The sequence below is a fragment of the Rhincodon typus genome, chromosome 5 (assembly GCF_021869965.1).
Source record: "Rhincodon typus isolate 14 chromosome 5, sRhiTyp1.1, whole genome shotgun sequence".
In the NCBI taxonomy this organism is placed as follows: domain Eukaryota; kingdom Metazoa; phylum Chordata; class Chondrichthyes; order Orectolobiformes; family Rhincodontidae; genus Rhincodon; species Rhincodon typus.
The window spans coordinates 87708625-87730591 of NC_063336.1; the positions used below are offsets into that span (position 1 = coordinate 87708625).

The following is a 21967-nucleotide window of genomic DNA, read 5'->3' on the forward strand; positions in this document are numbered from 1 at the left end:
CAGCCTCTCTGCTCCTATGATGCTGCTTGGCCTGCTGTGTTCATCCAGCCCTGCACCTTGTTGTCTCGGATTCTCCAGCATCTGCAGTTCCTACTATCTCAGGATCTCTCTGTCAGCCTGCTGAGTTTCTCCAGCATTCTCCGTGTTTGTTTCAGATTTCCAACATCAACAGTATTTTGCTTTTATTTCAGATCTTGCCTGGTGTTGCTCATGGACAAACATGAAAAAAAGTTTCATTTTCTATATTGGAATGATTCTCCAAATGTGATATAGCCAAGTGCATACATGGATGCAGCCAGTGACGTCACCTGACCACAACAGGGGAGGTTACAGGGAATTTTATGTGGGGACATCGTCATCAGCACAAATGCTGCCGTCTAGGAGTCACAAAGGCAAGGCAGTGGCTGCAGCGGAACAAAGAACTGGGAGCTTTTTTGGGCAGGGGAGGGGGGTCGAGCGCACTGGCAGCAGGATGAGTGGGGTCTTCTGTTTGGCCTGTGGTGACGAGAGGACTGGGGACACTGGGAAGCCACATAGAAAATTACAGAGGGAGGCTGCTAGGTTAAAAACAATTCTTTATGTTGTCATGCAGGCTATTTCACTTTACACTCTGAAGCACCATTCTTAGACAAGCAGCTTCTGCCTGTCACTTGAGAATTATGTTAATTTTCTTTCTGTTGTTTGCAGCACTTAGGGGTGGCATTCAGAGGAAATTCCACCTTTCTTCATTACAGCAGTGACAACACTCAAAAGTAACTTAAACGGCTGAAAAACGCTTTGGGATATCCAGTGTTTGTGAAAAAGCACTATATAAATGCAAGTTTTTCCTTTCCTTTATTCTCCTAGGTGCTGCATTCTTATTACTCAGACTCTTGCCATTTTCTTCTTCTTCTACACTGCAAGTTTTACATTGCTGCTCTTTAATTTTTCTTTATTTATTCATTCGTGGGATGTGGACATTGGTGGCTCGGCCAGCATTCATTGCTCTTTGCTGATTGGAGACGGTGGCGGTACCTTCTTGAACTGCTGCAGTCCATCTGGTACTAGGTACACTCAGAGTGCTGTTAAGGAGGGAGTTCTGGGATTCTGACCTTGTGACAGTGAAGGGCGTACAATATACTTCCAATAAGGATGATGTGGGGTTTGGAGGAATACTTAGAGGTAATGGTGTTCCAATGCATCTGGTGTCATTGTCTTTATAGGTGCTGGTCATAGGTTTGAAAGGTGCTGTCAAAGGATTCTTAGTGAGTTGCTGCAGAACATCTTTTAGATGATACACACTGCTGTGACTGTGCGACTATGGTAGATGGGTGCTAGTCAGCAGGTTTTCTCCTGGATGGTATTGAGCTTATTGAGCATCGTTGGAGCTGTACTCATCCAAGCAACAGTATTCCATCAGGCTCCCCTCTTGTGCCTTGTAGATGATTGACAGGACCGGGGGGTGGGGTCCGCTGGTGTGTTACTACCTGCAGGATTCCCAGATTCTGACCTGCTCTTGCAGCCATGACATTTACATGACTGGTCCAGTTGATTGTGCAATCACCATTGGACATGCCCAATTCTAACTTTATGATGGAGGGAATGTCACGTGGAAAATATTCCCCCTGATTCTCATCGATTCAAGCATTGCTAGGGCTCCTTGATGCCACACTAGGTTAAATAATACCTTGGTGTCAATGGTAATCATTTTCACCTCACATCGTTAATTCAACCCTTTTGTCCATATTTAGACCAAGGATACAATGAGGTCGACTCAAACTGAGCATTCATGAGTAGGGTATTGCTGAGTTAGTGCCACTTCAGAGCACTGTCAATAACATCTTCCATCACTTTGCTTATGATCGAAAGTAGATTGATATGGCTATAACTGGACAAGTTAGATTTGTCTTGCATACCTGGACAATTTTCCATATTACCAAGTAGATGTTAGTTTTGAAGCTCCACTGGATCAGCTTGATACTTAGATGTGCAGCACAAGTCTTCAGTACAATTTCCCAAATCTTGTCAAGTCCCATAGTCTTTGTCATGTCCACTGCCTTCAGCTGTTTCTTAATATCAAATGGAGTGAATCAAATTGGCTGAATACTGGCATCTGTGATGCTGGGTACCTCTGGAGGAGGCCAAGAATAATCATCCATTTGGTAATGGCTGAAGATCTGTCTCACCATATAAGTAACATCTATAGATGCTCCTTTATCTACAATACAATCACCTGTTACCAGCTCAAAACTGTATAAAAGGTTCATTAGACAGGACGCATCTTTAGTAATTAATAGTGACTCTCTTCGATCAGTTTGTGTCTGTGTAACAGCCTAATCATCCTGTTCCCAATGCTTTTATAAGCTTCTGCACAACTGACATCAACCTAAGATGCCCATAATTTGTTAGTTCATCTTTCCTTACTTTCTTAAATGATAGAGTGACACTGGCAAACTCACATTACAAGAGATCAATTCCTGTCTCAAGAGATTTGGATGATCATGACTACAGTGTCTTTATAAGTTTTTTTACCCACTGGTTACAATACTTTGGGTTGGAAATCATCAGGCGATTTCTCTCTTTTTCTACAATCAGTATTTCCTCAAATATTGTTCTTTTTAAAACTTGTATTACACTCTTAAGTTTCTCTTCTCAACTTATTTTTTTGTTTTCCCTTCTATCTATGGTACTTGATTCTCATCCTTGACAGTGAAGAACAATTCAAAGGAACTGAATTCCAGAAGGTCATACTGGATTCAAAACATGAACTGTGTCTCTCACCACAGAAGCTGCCAGACCTGCTGAAATGTCCAATACTTTGTTTTTATTTCAGGTCTCAAGCATTCAAATTATTTTACTTCCATTTGTATGCAAAATATTTAGCAAGATAGTCATTTCCTAATTTTCAATTACACTATCATCTGCATCTATTTTTTCACATTATTCTTACTTTCTTTCATTGAATGTACTGTACATCTAAAATAATTCAATGTTGCCCTTGATAAGGTTTCATTGGTTTTGTTTTTTTGCTGCGCCTGCTGATTTCTCTGTAATCCTTTGCTGTTTCCTTATATCTCTCCCAGTTTATAGGATCTTGCATTTTAATTTTCTATAACTTCCTTTTTGACCAAGATTGTTTACTTATAAAAAAGATGTCTTACCAAGCTTGTTTCTTGTCTCTTGGGTACAGGCAGGACTTGTATCTGATCAGATACTGCACTTAACACCTCCCACTGCTCATCTGTGGTTTCATCCATCAACTGTTCTTAACAGTCTGGTGTTCAATTTTTGCCTCATTTTCTTGGCCTTACCTAAATTTAAAACCTCCATTATGACTCATCCATCTCTCTCTTAAAACTAATATCCAATTTCATCATCTATGGTCACTCTTAGTCTACTGTAGGAGAAAGTTCTAAGAAACTGCTTTAAATCTGACTGCAGGGAATAGGAGTGGAAATAATCAACCATTTCCTTCCAGCGCCCTACAAGCATAACTATTTACCCCCTCACTCCTTGACAACATCTTGCTTTGGTTTTATTCCACATCCTATACAGATGTAGCTTTTCCCAATAAACAGCGTCAGTCTGTCCTTTCTCAGCCAGTAATCAAAACTGCCATTGAGAGAGGGTAACAAAGATTCACCAGGTTTGTTCCTGGGATGTCCTATGACTGGAGATTTAGCAAAGTGGGTCTGTATTCTTTGGAGTTTCAGAGATGAGAAAAGTAATCCCATTGAAACTTACAAAATACTTAAAGGGATAGATAGGACAGATAGAGGTAAGAAGTCTCCCTTGGTTATGAAGTGTAGAACTAAGGTGCACAATTTAAAAACAGGGAGAATGTCATTAGTCTGAGATGAGGAGAAATTACATTACTTAGAGGATTGTGAACCTTTGGAATTTTCTACCACAGAAGGCTGTGGATGTATAGTCTTTGAGTATGCTTAAGGTAGAGATTGATAGATTTCTGATTACCAGTAGCCTACAGGGTTATGAGAATGGGTCGGTGAAAGGCATTGAAGTGTTCGATCAGCCATGACTGTATTGAGTGGTGGGTATTGATGGGCCAAATGGTCTACTTCTATTCCCGTGTGCCAGTTGTACGCTTGAGAGTGCAGGTTGGGAAGGAGAAACACTGAATTTGACAACTGACCACAAAAGCCAGGACCAATACAACATGGCCAATTACTTCTCCATCAGTCTACTTTCAGTCATCAAACTAATGGAAGGGGTTGTTTCTTCAAGTTGCACTGCTTAGCAATAACTTGTTCACTAACACCAAGTTTGGATTCCACCAAGGACAGTGAGCCCTGACTTCAGGTGAGGTCAGAGTGACTACTCTCAACGTCAAGAAAGCATTTCACCTAGTGTGGCTTTAAGAAGCCCGAGCAAAACTGGAGCCAATGACTGTCAGGGAAAAACTCTATATCGATTGGAGGCATTCCTCATCACTAGCATTAAAGGTCCAACCATCTTCAGTTGTTTCATCACAAGGTCAGAAGTGAGGACATTCACGGATGATTGCACAATGTTTAGCACTATTTGTCATTTCCTAGTTAGTAAACAGCCTGTGTCCAAATGCAAAACGACCTGGACAAAATTCAGGGTTGGGTTGATATGTGGTGCGAATCTTACGTGCCACTTAAGTGCTGGGGAATGATTGTCTCCAACAAATGAAAACGTTCTTTAGACAACATTGCATTTCTTTGTTCATTCATGGGTTGAGGGCGTCGCTGGCTAGGCAGCATTTATTTCCCATCCCTAATTGCCCAGAGTGCAGTTCAGAGTCAACCACATTGCTGTGGGTCTGGAGTCACATGTAGGTCTGACCATGTAAGGATGGCAGTTTCCTTCCCTAAAGGACATTAGTGAACAAGATGGGTTTTTCTGACAATCGATTCACGGTCATCATTAGATTCTTAATTCCAGATATTTATTGAATTCAAATTCTACCATCTGCCTTGACGAGATTCGAACCCAGGTCCCCAGAACATTATGGGTCTCTGGATTAACAGTCCTGCGATAATACCGCTAGGCCATCACCATACCATCTCTGGTGTGCTGGTGTTTGAGGGTGGTAGCAGAACATGAAAGTACATAAAAGGCTCAAACTTTCTCTCTCTAATAGATCCCTGCTGCCCAGAAATTTAGTCTTTCTTCATCAGGAGAAGTAACTACAATTTTTACTCAGCTTAAATACAAAGCCATAAATATAAAACTGGCTTAGAATTTTTTTATCCCCCATGTGTGATTGGTGGACATCAGTTACAAGATCATCGACATCTCAAATTAAGAGCCTCCCTCAATCCATCAAGAATCATTCACTCTTCCAAATCGAGGAGAATACTGAGATACAGTCTATTAGACTAGACGGGATTGAGGTTCATAAGGAGGAGGTGTTAGCAATTCTGGAAGGTGTGAAAATAGATAAGTCTCCTGGGCCGGATGGGATTTATCCTAGGATTCTCTGGGAAGCTAGAGAGGAGATTGCAGAGCCTTTGGCTTTGATCTTTATGTCGTCATTGTCTTCAGGAATAGTGCCAGAAGACTGGAGACTAGCAAATGTTGTCCCCTTGTTCAAGAAGGGGAGTAGAGACAACCCTGGTAATTATAGACCAGTGAGCCTTTCTTCGGTTGTGGGTAAAGTGTTGGAAAGGATTATAAGAGGTAGGATTTATAATCATCTAGAAAGGAATAATTTGATTAGGGATATTCAACACGGTTTTGTGAAGGGTAGGTCGTGCCTCACAAACCTTATTGAGTTCTTTGAGAAGGTGACCAAACAGGTGGATGAGGGTAAAGCAGTTGATGTGGTGTATATGGGTTTCAGTAAAGCGTTTGATAAGGTTCCCCATGGTAGGCTATTACAGAAAATACGGAGGCATGGGATTGAGGGTGATTTAGCGGTTTGGATAAGAAATTGGCTAGCTGTAAGAAGACAGAGGCTGGTGGTTGATGGGAAATGTTCATCCTGGAGTTCAGTTACTAGTGGTGTACCTCAAGGATCTGTTTTGGGGCCACTGCTGTTTGTCATTTTTATAAATGACCTGGATGAGGGCGTAGAAGGATGGGTTAGTAAATTTGCGGATGACACCAAAGTTGGTGGAGTTGTGGATAGTGCGGAAGGATGTTGCAGGTTACAGAGGGACATAGATAAGCTGCAGAGCTGGGCTGAGAGGTGGCAAATGGAGTTTAATGTGGAAAAGTGTGAGGTGATTCACTTTGGAAGGAGTAACAGGAATACAGAGTACTGGGCTAATGGTAAGATTCTTGGTAGTGTGGATGAGCAGAAAGATCTCGGTGTCCATGTGCATAGATCACTGAAAGTTGCACCCAGGTTGATAGCATTGTTAAGAAGGCGTACGGTATGTTAGGTTTTATTGGTAGAGGGATTGAATTTCGGAGCCATGAGGTCATGTTGCAGCTGTACAAAACTCTGGTGCGGCCGCACTTGGAGTATTGCGTACAGTTCTGGTCACCGCATTATAGGAAGGATGTGGAAGCGTTGGAAAGGGTGCAGAGAAGATTTACCAGGATGTTGCCTGGTATGGAGGGAAGGTCTTATGAGGAAAGGCTGAGGGTCTTGAGGCTGTTTTCGTTAGAGAGAAGAAGGTTAAGAGGTGACTTGATAGAGACATACAAGATGATCAGAGGATTAGATAGGGTGGAGAGTGGGAGCCTTTTTCCTCGGATGGTGATGGCTAGCACGAGGGGACATAGCTTTAAATTGAGGGGTGATAGATATAGGACAGATGTCAGAGGTAGGTTCTTTACTCAGAGAGTAGTAAGGGATTGGAATGCCCTGCCTGCAAAAATAGTAGACTCGCCAACTTTAAGGGCATTTAAATGGTCATTGGATAAACATATGGATGATAATGGAATAGTTTAGGTTAGATGGGCTTCAGATTGGTTTCACAGGTTGGCGCAACATCGAGGGCCGAAGGGCCTGTACTGCGCTGTAATGTTCTATGTTCTATAATTGCAAAAATTAAAGTTCTGCTCAGAAAGATCGATACTATCTAGCTGGCTTACCCTCATATTTCATCTTCTTTCCTTTGCTTTTTCAGTTGTCCTCTGCTGGTTTTTAAAGGCTTCGCATTCCTCTTCACATTGTATGCTTTTTTCCTTTGTTTTTATGCTGTCCCTGACTTTTCTTGTCAGCTACAGTTGCCTTGTCCTCTTCTGAGTGTTTCTTCTCCCTTGGTATGAATTTCTGCTGATCTTCCTGAACTACCCAAAAAAACTCCTGCCATTACTGCTCGACCATCTTCCCTGTTAGGCTGCTCTTCCAATCAACTCTGGCCAGCTCCTCCCTCATGTCTGTGCAGTTACCTTTACTCAATTGTAATATCATTACATCTGATTCAAGCTTCTCCCTTTCAAAATGCAGGGTGAATTCCATCCAATTATGGTCACTTTCCCCTCAGAGTTCCTTCACCTTAAGTGGCCTAATCAAGTCTGCCTCACTACTCATCACCAAATCCAGAACTGCCTATTCTCAATGGACTCGACCACAAGCTGCACAAAAAATCCATCTCACAGACACTCCACGAATTCCTCCTCTTGGCATCCCAGTCCACCTGCATACTGAAGGTGTGTTCTCACCAATGCCCTGCCCAAGTGCATAAGACATCCTTGCTCTTCTATCTGAACCCTTTTGCTATGAAGGCTAACAATACTATTTGCCTGCAGCAGCTTGTGTACAGGACACCTAGGTCTCATTGCACCACATCTTTCCCCAATTCTTTCTCCATTCAGATAATAATCCACCTTCTTGTTTTTGCTACAAAAGTGGATGACCTCACATTTATCCACGCTATAATTTATCTGCCTTGCATTTGTCCACTCATTCAACTTGTCCAAGTCACAGTGAAGCATCTCTACATCCTCCTCACTGTTCACCATCCCACCCAGCTTTGTGTCATAGCGTCATAATCATAGATTCATACAACATGGAAACAGACCCTTCAGTCCAACCAGTCCATGCCTCACATCATCCCAAACTAAACTCGTCCCACCTGTCTGCTCCTGGCCCATATCTCTCCTAACCCATGAAAACTTGATATATTGCATTTAGTTCCTTCATCTAACTCATTAAAATATATTGTGAATTACTGGGGTTGAAGCATTGAAGCCTGCAGTACCCCACTAGTTAGTGCCTGCCACTAGGAAAAAGACCCATTTATTCATACTGTTTATTTCCTGTCTGTCAAACAATTTTTATCAATGTCAATACACTATCCCCAGTTCCATATGCTTTAATTTAAATGCTAATCTCTTATTAGGGACCTTATTGAAAGCCTTCTTAAAGTTTAAGTGGACACATCCACTGACTGCCCTTATCAACTCTACTGGTTATACTGTCGAAAAATTCCAGTAGATTTATCAAGCTTAATTTCCCTTTCATAAATCCATGCTGACTCTGTCTAATCCACTGACGGTTTTCCAAGTGCTCTGCTATTAAATCTTTTATAATGAATGCTAGCATTTTCCCAACTACCATGTCAAGCCACCAGGTCTACAATTCCGTTTTCTCTCGACCTCCCTTTTTTTTAAAATAGTGAGGTCACATAAGCTACCCTCCAATCCGTATGAAATGTTCGAAGAGTCTATAGAATGTTAAGAGATGATCATCAATGCATCCACGATTTCTAAGACCACTTCCTTAAAGACTCTGGGATGTAAATTATCTTATCGGCCTGTGGGATTTTTGGCCTTTAATCCCGTCAATTTCCCCAAAACCCAGTTCCTTCAGTTCCTCCCCCCAACATTTTTGGGATGTTACTTGTGTGCCCCTTTGAGAAGGCAGAACCAAAATATGTACTTCATTGATTTGCCATTTCTTTGTTCCCCATTAGAACTTCCCCTGTTTCTGATGGTAAAGGACCTACATTGTCCTCACTAATCTTCTTCTTTTCACAAACCTATAGAGGGCTTTACATTCAGTTTGTATATTCTTGCAAGCTTATTCTCGTACGCTTATTTTCCCCCTCTTAATCAAATGCTTTTCTTCCTTTGTTGAAATCTAACCTGCTCCCAATCCTCAGGTCTGCTGATCTTCTTGGCCAATTTTTAGATAACCCCTACTTGAATCAGATACTATCCCTTATTTCCCTTGTTGGCCATGGTCGGGCCAACTTTCCTGTTTTATACTAATGTTATCTGCTACACCCAGTGAGTAAGGCAGATAGTTACCATGGTGATTGGTAGGTAGAGAAGAGGTAGACAGAGCAGGGGTTGAGGAGAGGTAGCTGGCACAGGAGAAGAGGTAATAGTGGGAAGGCAAATGATAGTGATAGACAGAAGTACATGGTGGTGTTGGGGAAAGAGAGGCCAACAGTATCCCATTTATATTAAATTTGTGATACTAATCATATTATTGGTAACTGGTATGTAATGTGGACTCAGTCACACTGGGAATTCCTTTATCTGGGACTGGGATTAAAATACATAAAACTATAGCAGTGTAGGGATGACTGACTGATCCAAGAATTGTCTCTGACATCTACACTATAGGTGACCCAAGAATGTGCCATCTCGATTGCCAGGATAGGTCAGTGTCAAATTCAACAAGACAATATAAGAGGTTACTAATACATTGAAGGAGTTGAAAAATTCAGACTTTTTAAAAAAAGGACAGAAGACATTAAACATCTCCAACAAATAACCCTGTAAAATTACAAGGAGAGGGGATAGTTGATAAATACTATTCCCAGAGCAATGTGGGAAAATCTAGGAGTTTGCACATTCTCCCCGTGTCTTCATGGTCCAAAGATGTGCAGGTTAGGTGGATTGCCCATGCTAAATTGCCCGTAGTGTCCAGGGATGTGCAGGCTAGGTTGGGTTAGCCATGAGAAAGGCAGGGTTATGGGGATAGGGTAGGGGGTTGGATCTGGATGTTATGCTCTTTAGAGGGCTGGACTCAATGGGCCAAATGGCCTGCTCCCACACTGCAGGGATTCAATGAAAAGGAGACCTAGATATAAGCTTATATGCAAGATATCTAAGAGCGGGAACAGGAGGAGTTTCTGATACATACAGGACTGTGAGAGTGATTCCTTTAAATTTTCTTCATACTGGGTGCCATATACACTCTAGAATATTACTTTTTTTGTGCAAGGGTAATTTACATTTTAAGATGTCATTGGGCTTTCATAAAAGTACGACAGCCTGTTCATTTCAATATGGTGCATTCCAAATTGCTAGGGTCGTGCACAAATATACCTCAGAGAAAACACTGGTTCCAAATCTGCAGAACATCTTACTGGAGATAGTGATTGAAGCAGAGATCATGTAAACGTTAAGAAAACAAACTTCCAGACAATCATAGGCATTGCATTCAATTCCAGGCAACACACTTTATGAAGGATGTCAGGCCTTGGAGAGGGTGCAGCAGAGATTGACTTGAATAGCACCTGGCATGACAGAATTCATTTATGTAAAGAAACTGGAGAAGCTCCACTTGCTCTCCTGAGCACAGAAAAGGACAAGAGAAGATTTAGTAGTGATGTACAAAATTGTTAAGAGTTTTGATAGGATAAATTGTTTGAATTGGCAGGAGGATTTTTAATCAGGCAGCATTCATTTAAAATAAGTGGAAAAAGTCATAGAGAGGTGATTTCTTTTCATGCAGCAAGTTGTTGGGATCTGGCTAAAGACAATAACTTAACAGTAACTTTCAAAAGGGAATTAAGTACTTGAAAGGGAAATATTTGCTGGACTATTGAAAAGAATAGAGAAATGGGGCTAATTATACAGCTTTCATTTAGAGCTAGCATGGGCATGATGGGCCGTGTGGTGTATTGCAGTGCTGATTGTTTATTTGTAACATCAGTGAACCAAAGATAATTTTCTCATATTTGTGGGCATAAGAAAACTGCTTTTCTTTGCAAATACTTTCTTCACTGAAATGATGGCACACAGATCATTGTTAAGACTGTGAAATATTAGTCAAATGCAAATAATGGTAAGCTGGAATCTGCAACAAAATGACAAATCAATCAATCTGATCTGCTGCCCATCTCTCCAGTTACAGCTATAATATCCCTTACTCTATTGTTAACGAGAGTACAATGAGATTGCCATCATCTTTCAATGTTCAGTTTGCTACCAGTCCCCTTGGTTATTTATAATTTATGGAGCAGCCAGATCCTCAATGATAATATCAGCTTTCAGAATGTAATAACAGTACAAACGCCATCAAAGACAATTGTGTCCAATACTAGGCTAATGAACCAGCACAACAGATGGGATTGCTAAGATGTTGGAGGCAGTGTTCCCAAACATGCTCAGAGCAACTGCTTTCACATGATCAGGATGTTGGACAGCCCAGCAGGGCCACTCATTCTAGACTGACACATTTTTAGGTCATTCATCCATGTACACCATGAAGTTTAATTGTCATGTGCTGTGCTGCAGATGAAGCCATGACTAATTTGTGTTGAAACGCAGTAAAATCTGTGAGAATGTTGAAAAAACATAGCTGGTTGTCTAATTACACCCACCACACAATGTGATTCCAGTCTTATCCTATGTGGTGAAACCAAATGTGTTCAGGACCACCAATGATATACGGTAAATACTACATTGCCAGCACTGACCAACTCTCAAGGTCAAATTATAAACAGGTGCAAACAAGTAGTGGAAATATTGACAAGGCATTGTAACAGTAATAAAGAGCAAATTACGCATTATTATAAAGGAGTGTCAGAACCTAATCAGGAGTATTTTGACATCTGGACAGTCCCATTAAAATCCCTGAGAAACAACATCAGAATCAGCTTCTTTACACAATAGGTAACGGAAATCAGAAAGTTTTGCTTGGAAAAACTGAGGTTGATGGATTTGTGTTGAGTAAGTGTACCTAAAGTTATGGAAGCAAGGTGGACAGGTAGAGTTGCTATACAGATCAGCCATGATCTACATGAATGGTGGAACGGTTTTGAATATCCGTATCCTATTCCTATGTTCCCAAGCTATGAAAGAGTACTCTTACTTACCATTCACTTTCTGTGCGCCAACTCCCAAATTACCAAAAGATAAACTAAATTTTACATTTTTTAAAGTAACAATGAGTTGTGTTTTGAAGTCTATTATATTTTGTGCTTAAGTCATCAACAAATCCTTACACCTCTACTTTCTGATGATGCTCATATCCGTGCTTCTTCAATTAGAATTATTACAAAGAATCAGTAAAACACACTATAATTAAAGTGTGTGCTGGAAAGAGAGAAAGCAAGCCTAACAATCAAAACTGTTAGTATTTCAACTATACCAGTATTTCATTCTGTGAACTGTAAGTGAACATTACCTGAAATAACAGCAATTTTGGATGATCCATGTTCTTCTTGAGCAATCCGTTCTGCCTCCTCCATTAAAAGCATTCCGAAACCCTGGAAAACATTGAAATTTAACAAAACTGACAGGCTATACAGATCAGCCATGATTTTATTGAATGGCAGAGCACGCTCAAGGGGGTGGAATGGTCTACTTTTGCCCCTATTTCATTTGTACAAAAGTAGCAATTCCAGATAAGCAAGAACTACGATCTGGACAAAGGAACCGAGGACAGATGACACAAAGTAGGTGGAGGGATAGGTAGTATTGAAGAAATGGGTAGGCTGTGGAAGGACTTGGTCAGACTTAGAAAGTGGGCAAAAAAGTGGCAGATGGAATACATTGTGGGAAAGTGTGAGGTTACGCACTTTAGAAAGAAGAGGTATCGAATATTTTCCAAATAGGGAACAGCTTCAGAAATCTGAAGCACAAAGGGACTTGGGAGTCCTAATTCAGGATTCTGTTAAAGTTAAAAGGAACTTACGGTTGGCAGTTCAGAAAACAAATGCATAGCATTCATTTAAAGAGGGCTGGAATAAAGAGAAGAAATGTACTGCAGAGGCTGTATAACGCCCTGGTCAGACCAGATTTGGCATATTTTACTCAGTTTTGGGGTCAGTATCTAAGGAAGGATGTGCTGGCATTGGAGAGGGACTACAGGAGGTTTACAAAAATGATCCTGGGGATGAAGGGCTTGTTAGACGAGGGGCAGTTGAGGACTCTGAGTCTGTACTCGATGCAGTTTTGAGGATGAGGATGAATCTGTTCGAAACTTACAAAATGCTAAGAGGCTTGGATAGGGTGGCCGCAGAGATGTTTCCACTACTGGGAGAGACTAGACCTGAGAAGTCAGTCTCAGAGTGAAGGGACGACCCTTCAGAACCGAGATGAGGAGGAATTTCTTCAGCCAGAGGGTGGTTAACCTGTGGAACTCATTGCCTCAGACTGTGGAGACCAAGTCATTGAGAGTATGTAAAACAGAGATAAATAGGTTCTTGATTGGTAAGAGGTTCAAGGGTTGTAGGAAGAAAGCAGGGGAATGGGGTTGAGAGGCAAATTAGCCAAGACTGAATGACAGAACAGACTCGATGGGTCAAATGGCCTAATTCTGCACTGATCTCTTGTGGTCTAACTGCATCAAGAGAGGTTGGGATCAAAGAACTTAGTGTTTACAGCTGTGTCAACCCTTCGAATGTCTAATTCATCACTTTCCCAATACCCTTATTCATACATTTGAAAAACAATGTCCAGTCCCTTTTTTCCCTGAATTTTGCTTCCCCCACTGTTTGTTGCCAAATATTTCATGTCCTAAGAGTGTATTCTTCACAATGTATTGCTCATTGTGTTTATTTGTGTTAAATAATAAGATTCATCAGTGAAAGCAACAGGACACCTTGTTCTAAATGCTTAATAAATTTTAATTGGGATGAAGGACTCTTCCCAATGCAACACAAGATTTCAATTTCTTCACTTACCAGTCCTCTTAATTACAAATGTAATTTATTGATTATGTAGTGCAATTCGTGTAAATAAACACTCTAAAGCACTTAAATGGGAGCATGCAGAGAAACAGATGGAGTATTTTTAAAGGGCAGTCAATGGTGTAGTGTGCGAAATATGAGAGCCTGTAATAAATTGTCTGCCATATTTCCCTCATTTTAACAGTAACTGCTTTTCAAAACTACCCCACTGGCATCATTTTCCCCACCATATTCACTTGTGAAATGCTGAGTTATTTATTTACATTAACAATGATACAAATGCATATTATCGAACAAAATAAAAAGGCTGGTACATGGAGACACTGACTGAATAGGATAACAATGGTAATTACTTCATGTTGAGTGCTGTATTTGAAGAGTGCTTTATCCTAACCAAAGAAATCCTGCTTTTTTGATCATGCTTACTTGGTTGAAAAAAACTTTGGGATATTGGACAGTTGCAAACATTTCTTTATTCAAAAAAGTATGTGTAAGGAAATGAGACACACAAGATACTGAATAGTAAAAGCATAATTGTTTTAACAAGGCAGAGTAAAATGGAAAAGTGGTGGGAAATCAGGTGAGTGAGTATTTTCCTAATCAGAGTCATTAACAGCTTATAGGCAAGAAAGAGGTTGAAGTTGAGGTGAGGACAGTGAACTGATTCAAGAAATATTCAGATGATGTATGGGAGACATAAGGGTTGAGGTCAACTCAAGTAATTTTCTGATTGTGTGTGTATATCTGAACCTAGTGGAGAAGAAGGAACAATGAACAATGAAAAACAGGAACAGAACAGTCAGGAATTGTGCCAAAGTCTTTCATGGAGCATGACAATCTATTGGAGATTCTTTCATTACTACTGAAATCCTAATTTCAAACAATGGAAATTCACATTACAGGTTCCAAAGTACTTGAATACAACACATTTAGGGTATATGTCATCACATGGCTTAACCAGATACAAGGGTTAAGAGCAAAGCAAAAGGTTTATTTTATTCATATTTTTACAAAGGTCTTCAAAGAGAAAAATTCATATGAACTAAACACTGTTGCTATAAACCAATTACAACTGAGTACATTAATCACTAGTATTTATCACTGGCTCATTTATTTTTGTTAAATTTCTCAACAGCAGTAAAAACATCCAATGGGGTAAACTCATGAGTAAAATGACAAAGTTCAACACCTCTATATTTTTGGCTGAACTTATTTAGGCACACCTACAGATGCATGCAAAAATTGGTTAGTTTTGACATTCAGTAACAGGCTAGGAAGAAAAATTCTTAAATGTCACAAGTTTATGTGGTAAATTGGACAATGGACAGATGTTAGCTTTAAATTTTTAGGAGTCAGTCAACAACTCAATGGAGTTGATGTACATGTTCTGTCTCCCTTACCAACCAACAATCCCCCAGAGTGAGAAATGTAGCAAAAAAAGATAGTGAGGCATCTTGCAAACTCGGTGAAGCCCAAGGAGCTTACTGGTTTTACTAGAGCGATATTGATCAAACACAGTACCTTTCTGAATCTGAACAAATGCAATGTGATAGGTCCAGTTTGTAATCTATGTGCCCATTGTTTTTTCTGAAGTGTCAATGCCAGGTGACTGGCCTCAATGTCTGGGCAGTCAAAATAAAGCTCATAATTCTGAGGCCATGGAAGTACTTCATCTGGACTCCGCAGGCAGGCTAAGCTTGTGAAGAACAAAACTAGGGGCTATTACCGTAAGACAGGGAAACCCTACAGGGAAACCAAGAGATGTTTCTTCAGACAGTGACAAAAATATGGAATTCACAAGTAGTGGTTGAGACAAACAGGATAAATGGATTCAAAGGAGAGTGAGGGAGAGAGAAATATTATATTTGATGAAATGAGATAAAGTACTGTGGAGATCATGTCATACATAAACAGTCTTAGACAATGGGCTGAATGGTCAACTTTTGTCCTGCAAGTAGCATGCAACTTCAGGATAATGATACTTTTACAACATGCAAAGCTGTCTGTGTTACAAGAAGGGTATTTCTGTACTCTTTGCATTACAGTAAACGGCCGAGTGGTAGGGCTTCGTGCAGGGTCTTGCCCTGGGCTCAGCCACTCCCGCATGCTTTCTTCCTTTTTTCCTTTTACTTCCGCTCTTTCTTTCGCTTTTTTTCCCATTTGTTTTTCTTTGGAGCCTTTTGTGGCAGGTTAGTGGGTGAAATCAGCGCGGCAGCTAAAGCAGGCCGTGTGTGGAACGGCAGCTCCTCCCGACAGTCAGAGGCAGTGGCAGCACCAACAGCAGGGACATCCTCCCGGCATTCACGACTGGCACCAGCAGCAGGGACATCCTCCCGGCATTCACAACTGGCACCAGCAGTGGTAGCAAAGCTCCTCCCAACGATTGGAGATGGTGGTGACAGAAGACTTTTCAAGATGTTGGCGGTGGCAAGGCGACATCTCAGAGGAGGGCAGCCAGAGTGGGACTCATGATTGTGGGGCCAGTGTAGGTTCAGCTTGGGACCCAGCATCAGCAGTGCTGAGATAGGCCCGGCAACCAGGAGATAGTGCCTAAAGAGTGGCGAATCCTACGATAGTGGGTCAGGCACAGGCGCCGGTGAGAAGGTGGAGGAGGGGTTAGTGGCGCAGGTGTCATTAGTGACCCGGCTCAGCACGCTCTTTCAGTTATGCCTTTTATACTTCTTTTTCCTTAAGCTATTCAAAATGGCACCAAGTTGTGGTGATTGTTGAAGCTTTTCACTGTATTTTACCACATTATTCACTGCAAAATGCAAGTGACAATAAATAAATCCTAAATAATGCCTCCACAGTTGACTAACCATTTCACTTTTCACCAGCTAAAAGGAGACTAAAAGTTGCATTTTTTTCTTGGACTCATCAGAACAAGGACGCAAGAAAAAACATGTCGTTAAGACTTATTTTCAGACCAAGCACGTACACTCTGATTGCATGGGGATGTAGTAAAGTCTGGCAGGAATGCAATGTACGTACAAACCTGCAATGTATGTACAAATTTATTTTGTCTACATGGAACAGTCTTACGCATTCATGATTACTGACAGCTGCTCTGTTAGGACTGCTGTCCAGTGACAGCCCGATGAGAACTCCCTGATGACAGCTCCCATCTACCTCCGAGCACTTATTGTTCGATTATATCTTTACGGGCAGGTAGCTTATTCTGTGTCAATCAATTGTTTGAACTCTTCTGGACAATTGCCATAGGACAGCTTTCATAGTGTTGGATGGCTGTTGTCCACAAGCCCATCTTCAACTGAGAATTAGTTTACCATTCTTTCCAAGAACGTAGTAAATATTAGGAAAATTTGGTTTTAAGGGGACCCCAATTTCCAACACTTCTAGCATGCACAAATACATCAACACTATAGGCCTGGGGTGATGATCTTAAATTGGTTTCTGGTGTAATTCTCAATATATTCTGGATTATTTAATAAATGATTTCCGATCATAGAATCACATCTAATAGTGGATATAGTTTTGAGGCTTGCAAGCACGGGCTTGTTAAGCATGAGTGGCATGCTGCCAGCCGCGAATGATCATTAACATGCCTTGTATGATGCAGTCTGCCAGACTTCAGGTGTATAGCCTAAATATCTGGCATCACATCAGCACTGGAACTCATGCCACATTACTCATTTGTGTTTAGGCAAAAGTGTGGGATCTCCTTTAGGCCCAGTTCTTGCTAACATCTTTGCTGGTTACCATGAGAAGCACAATTTTGATGGAAAGACCACTAACCTCCTCCCCCTTGCATTCTTCCAATATACAGATGACACGCTTGTAAAGTTTCGATCTGTGGCCACAAAGAATTTCTTTGCACAACTTAATAAACTCCATCCTATACTCAATTTACCATTGAAATGGAGCAACTAACTGAACTCCCCTTCCTCGATGTGTTAGTTGAGAAGTTGGAAAATGCGTTCTTAACTACTATCTACCAAAAGCCTTTGTTCACCAGTCAGTGTATGCATTGAAATTCCTACAGTCCCCACAAGCTACAAGATCAATTTTATTAGTAACCTCATGGACTGGATCCTAGTTATCTGCTCAACTTGTAAGCTTGATGCTGAGACAGGGCATAACAGAACTATTTTCTGTGATCTGATCAAATCGTCGCTTGTAGTATATTGCAAAAGCTCAAGAAAATTCCACGCCCATTACATTTGGCTCTGAGCAATGCACAGTCTACCTCAGATTACCTGGGAAGAGAAAGGTACCTCAAAAAAAAACAGGTGAAATTAGCAGCCTTGTACTGCTACAATGCAGTAAATCCTCGAGTGTTTTTTTCTACCAACAGGATGTTGCTGTCAAATCAAAAAGGTGTTTTGCCTACCACATATATCAGTAATGTAACAGATGAGTTTCAGTGCTAGTGTAATGCCTGGTATGTAGGACATACATTCCAACGACTGGCAGACCGTATCAAGCAACATATCCCACTGATCATTCACAGCAAGCAGCATGTCCCTTGTGCTTATTCAGACCATGTTTGCAAGCCTCAGTAAAGTATATCCCACCATTAGATGTGATTCTACTCTTGGAAATTATTTCTTAAACAATCCAGACCATACTAAGAGTTACACCAGACATCAATTTAAAATCATCAGCTGGGCCATAGTGTGGTGCATTTGCACAAGCTAGATGCTACATATACGAATACTGTTTTATGTAAGCAAAAGAAATTTGTACACACATTGCACCTTTTTCAATCAAAAAAGTTAGTTGTGGAGACAGCCAAACTCTGCTGTATCTCCATGGGTCAACCCCCTGACCAATCAGATATTACCTGCCCAGGTCTCTGAGAATTATGATTGACAATTAACTGTTCTACTGCATCTCCACGTCAATGATAACCCAAACAATCAGCATCTCTTCTCATGCTGTATTAAACAGTCTCTTTCTTCAAGTCGGTTTCTTGTGTCCTAATTCTGATGAGTGCAAAACAAAAAAAAAGCTTCAAATTTTAGTCTATTTATAGCAATGTTTGAAATTTCCAGAGTTCAGATGTGGGTCAACAAATGGAGATTAAAATAAATTACAATTTCCTGAAATGAGAATTTTTATGAATTTTTATGTTAGTTTCAGTGTTTGTTCCTGTGTAATTAAATTGCCCAAATGATTCATCCTTACCTGATGTTGGAATTTGGATGGATCCCGTGCACTGACAGGCACTACACTGCCATACACATGGAGTTCTCGCACAATAGATACTCCTCCCTTCAGCTCTGTTCTGAACGTTTCCTCAGAACACTTCCGCAGGCGGAGTAGTCCGATTAGAATGTCCTGTTCAGGATCCTCATAGGACAAGAACGTTTCCCAGCCACCACTTGCAACATAATCTCTTCTTACCAATTCTACCTGAAGGAAATTAACCACACACTCAAGATTCTTGTGCTACAGAGGGCAGGTTATTTAATCAACTACTCACTTAGACCCTCCCATTACATGGGCAGATTGCTAACGTAACTACCCATTCAGACCCTCCAATTGTAGGCAGCAGGCTATTAAAGTAACTTACAGACACTCCCATTTCAGGGAGCAGGCTACCAAATTAAACACAGACTCAGGTACTTTCATTGCAGGGGACAGACATTTTTTTTTTCTCCAATATGGCATGCAAACAGTGGTTATAAAATACAGCACAGGAACAGACAATCCGGCCTAACCAGTTCACTGGTTGTTATCCTCACTGACAGCAGCAGTTGTAATCCTATGTGCCTATTCTGTTCCATATGCATTTATTCTTCATTCTATTCACCATACATCTAAACATGGTCTCTGTCTGAATCACCACCACCAGAAATGCATTTCACAGCTTCACAACCCTTGAGGTAAGAAAATTCAAATTCAAAACCTTCAACCAAGAGAAACATTATGCTCTGACTACTCCTAATTTTAAAAACCTCTACCAAATCACCCCTTAATGCTCCCTGATATCTTCCCTGAATGACCCAGTTCTAATTTTTTTTTGTTCTGGACTTCCAACCAAAGGCAACAGTTTTTTCTCTAGCTACTATACAACATCCTTTTTCATTTTAAGCAGTGACATAAGACCACCCTTTGACCTCATCCAAATTCAAACTCATTTATAGTGAAAATGTCTATTTATTTATTCAAGTTCACTTGAGATCTGCAAGGGATCAGGCCAGTTTGGTGTAACAATATCTGCTATCAGGAATACAGGTAGGTTTTTCAGATGCAGAAGATCCAGTGATTGTGACCTATGGGGTATTATGCACACTCAATCCTGTAAAGTGACAATTTTGTTTTATTTTGTTTTTGCACTTATCTCTGAGCTGCAGCTCAACTTATTTTACCCTCCTGAGAGCTGATGCTCAAAAGTTAGTAAAGAAATGAATGATGTGGAGGAGAATATCAGCTACCATCACCCCCAGCACTTCAGTAAGCGTTCAATGCTTATTTACCATCCAAATTAGTTCTGTCACTCAAGAAGAACACAGATTATAATCTAATAACCCAGCTGTAATGAAGCCGATAATAAAAATAATTGCATGAGGGAACACATAGGAGGAGGAAGGTGTCCACTATATCTTATAATGCTTTAAGAATTGCTGCAAATAGGGAATGGTGAAGCTTCCTATTATTTAAGAACTACTTCCACTTTACAGAGTGCAGTTCATTCATTGACCATTTCACAAACGATGAACTGATAGCAGTTGCCTGACTCATACTGAATGGAATCAAACACTGTGGAGGTAGTTGTTGACATGGCCAGTGAGGACTGAGATCCCCAGTATATCAGTAGTAAAAATGCAAGGTAGAAGGTGATACACGTGTGGAGTGAACTTTGTGAGGAAGTGGTGGATGTGGGTACAATGACAACGTTTAAAAGACATTTGGATAAGTACATAAATAGGATATGTTTGGAGCGATACGGGCCAGGAGCAGGCAGGTGGGGCTAGTTTAATTTGGGAACGTTGTTGGCATGGACTGGTTTGACTAAAGGGTATGTTTCCATGCTGACTCTATGACTCCATGGGTGCCACATTTGGGTATCTAACAATTCTCACTATGTGTCATTTGAACTGAGCCCCAGTGATTCTTCACAGACAAGGCCAACAAAATCAGAGCACCGTTCATCACCAACCAATTCTGTAAACTCGTCATGACAACGTGAAAGAGTCCTTCACACGAAAGAAGAGATTGCAAGTTTCTAAATGAACCAAATGGACTTAAGGACCTTCACCCATACATTTTTTTTTAAAAACTGTGAAATATTTTAAGTTAGGTTTCAGATATGAAAGGTTCATTTTTAAAGTCCAGAATGTGTGGGGATTTGGAAGTGTGGCACTCTGACCACCACCCTCTGACCCCAAGAAAAAGCAATAAGCATGTACTCAGTACACTCATGGCGAGGGTTACACTTACCTGATATGGTCGCACTTTGTGATGAATTTCCTGGATTCCAACCTCCCTCGTTCGGACATCGCGACACTGAGAATAATACAGGGCAAAATGTCAAATCTCTGGCTTAATTTTGAAGAATTGCTTTATAATTAAATCCTTCTACCACAGTCTCTGTGGGATACAATACCAACATGCATTCTCACTGGCTGGATATAACTGCATTGTGTAATTATGTAGACTGAGGCAGCACAAGCTGAATTTTTAAAAATTCAGATTATTAAGAGCTTAAACTTACTGGACATCTGTCATAGATTAAAATATTTATTTATGGATTGTGATATTTTATTGTATTAATCACTTGACATATTTTAGTCCATTGTAACAAATTTGATCAGGCAGAACTTTTTTTTAAACAAAATGCATTTTTTTTGACACTTTACCTCAGTTCCCCAATCTTTCATCCTGGCCAAAGCTAGTTCTCTTAGGTTCCCATGCTCTACTCCAGAACTGACCAGAGGCATTGGGATATCTCTGCATAATAAAAAAAAACAAATTACTCATCAGATTTCACTAAACCACAGGAGCAGATACCTTCATCAGACCAACTGTGCTCCTAAAACTATTTTTAACGTCCCTTCCAGTCTACGCTTGTTTGGCACATAGCTGCTTTATGCATCAAATTATGAAAACAGGTTGAAACTGGCTGGGAAGGACGAAGCCATGGAAATTGTGACATTAACAGCAAAATGAAGCTTCAGTGGCTACATAAAGTGGCTAAATATAGC

The 21967-nt window shown here is 40.6% G+C and overlaps 1 protein-coding gene across 1 annotated transcript in view; it reads right to left on the reverse strand.

Moving 5' to 3' along the window:
* The window catches only part of elp3 (elongator acetyltransferase complex subunit 3), an 86723-nt gene that overhangs the window by 19844 nt on the left and 44912 nt on the right, over positions 1-21967 (reverse strand). Inside the window, exons 11-14 of the mRNA XM_048597360.1 lie at positions 21623-21713; positions 21204-21269; positions 18945-19172; positions 12290-12371 (exon numbers count right to left, since the gene is read on the reverse strand). Of these exons, the coding sequence (XP_048453317.1) occupies positions 12290-12371; positions 18945-19172; positions 21204-21269; positions 21623-21713 (467 nt within the window). The remainder of the gene's footprint in view (positions 1-12289; positions 12372-18944; positions 19173-21203; positions 21270-21622; positions 21714-21967) is intronic.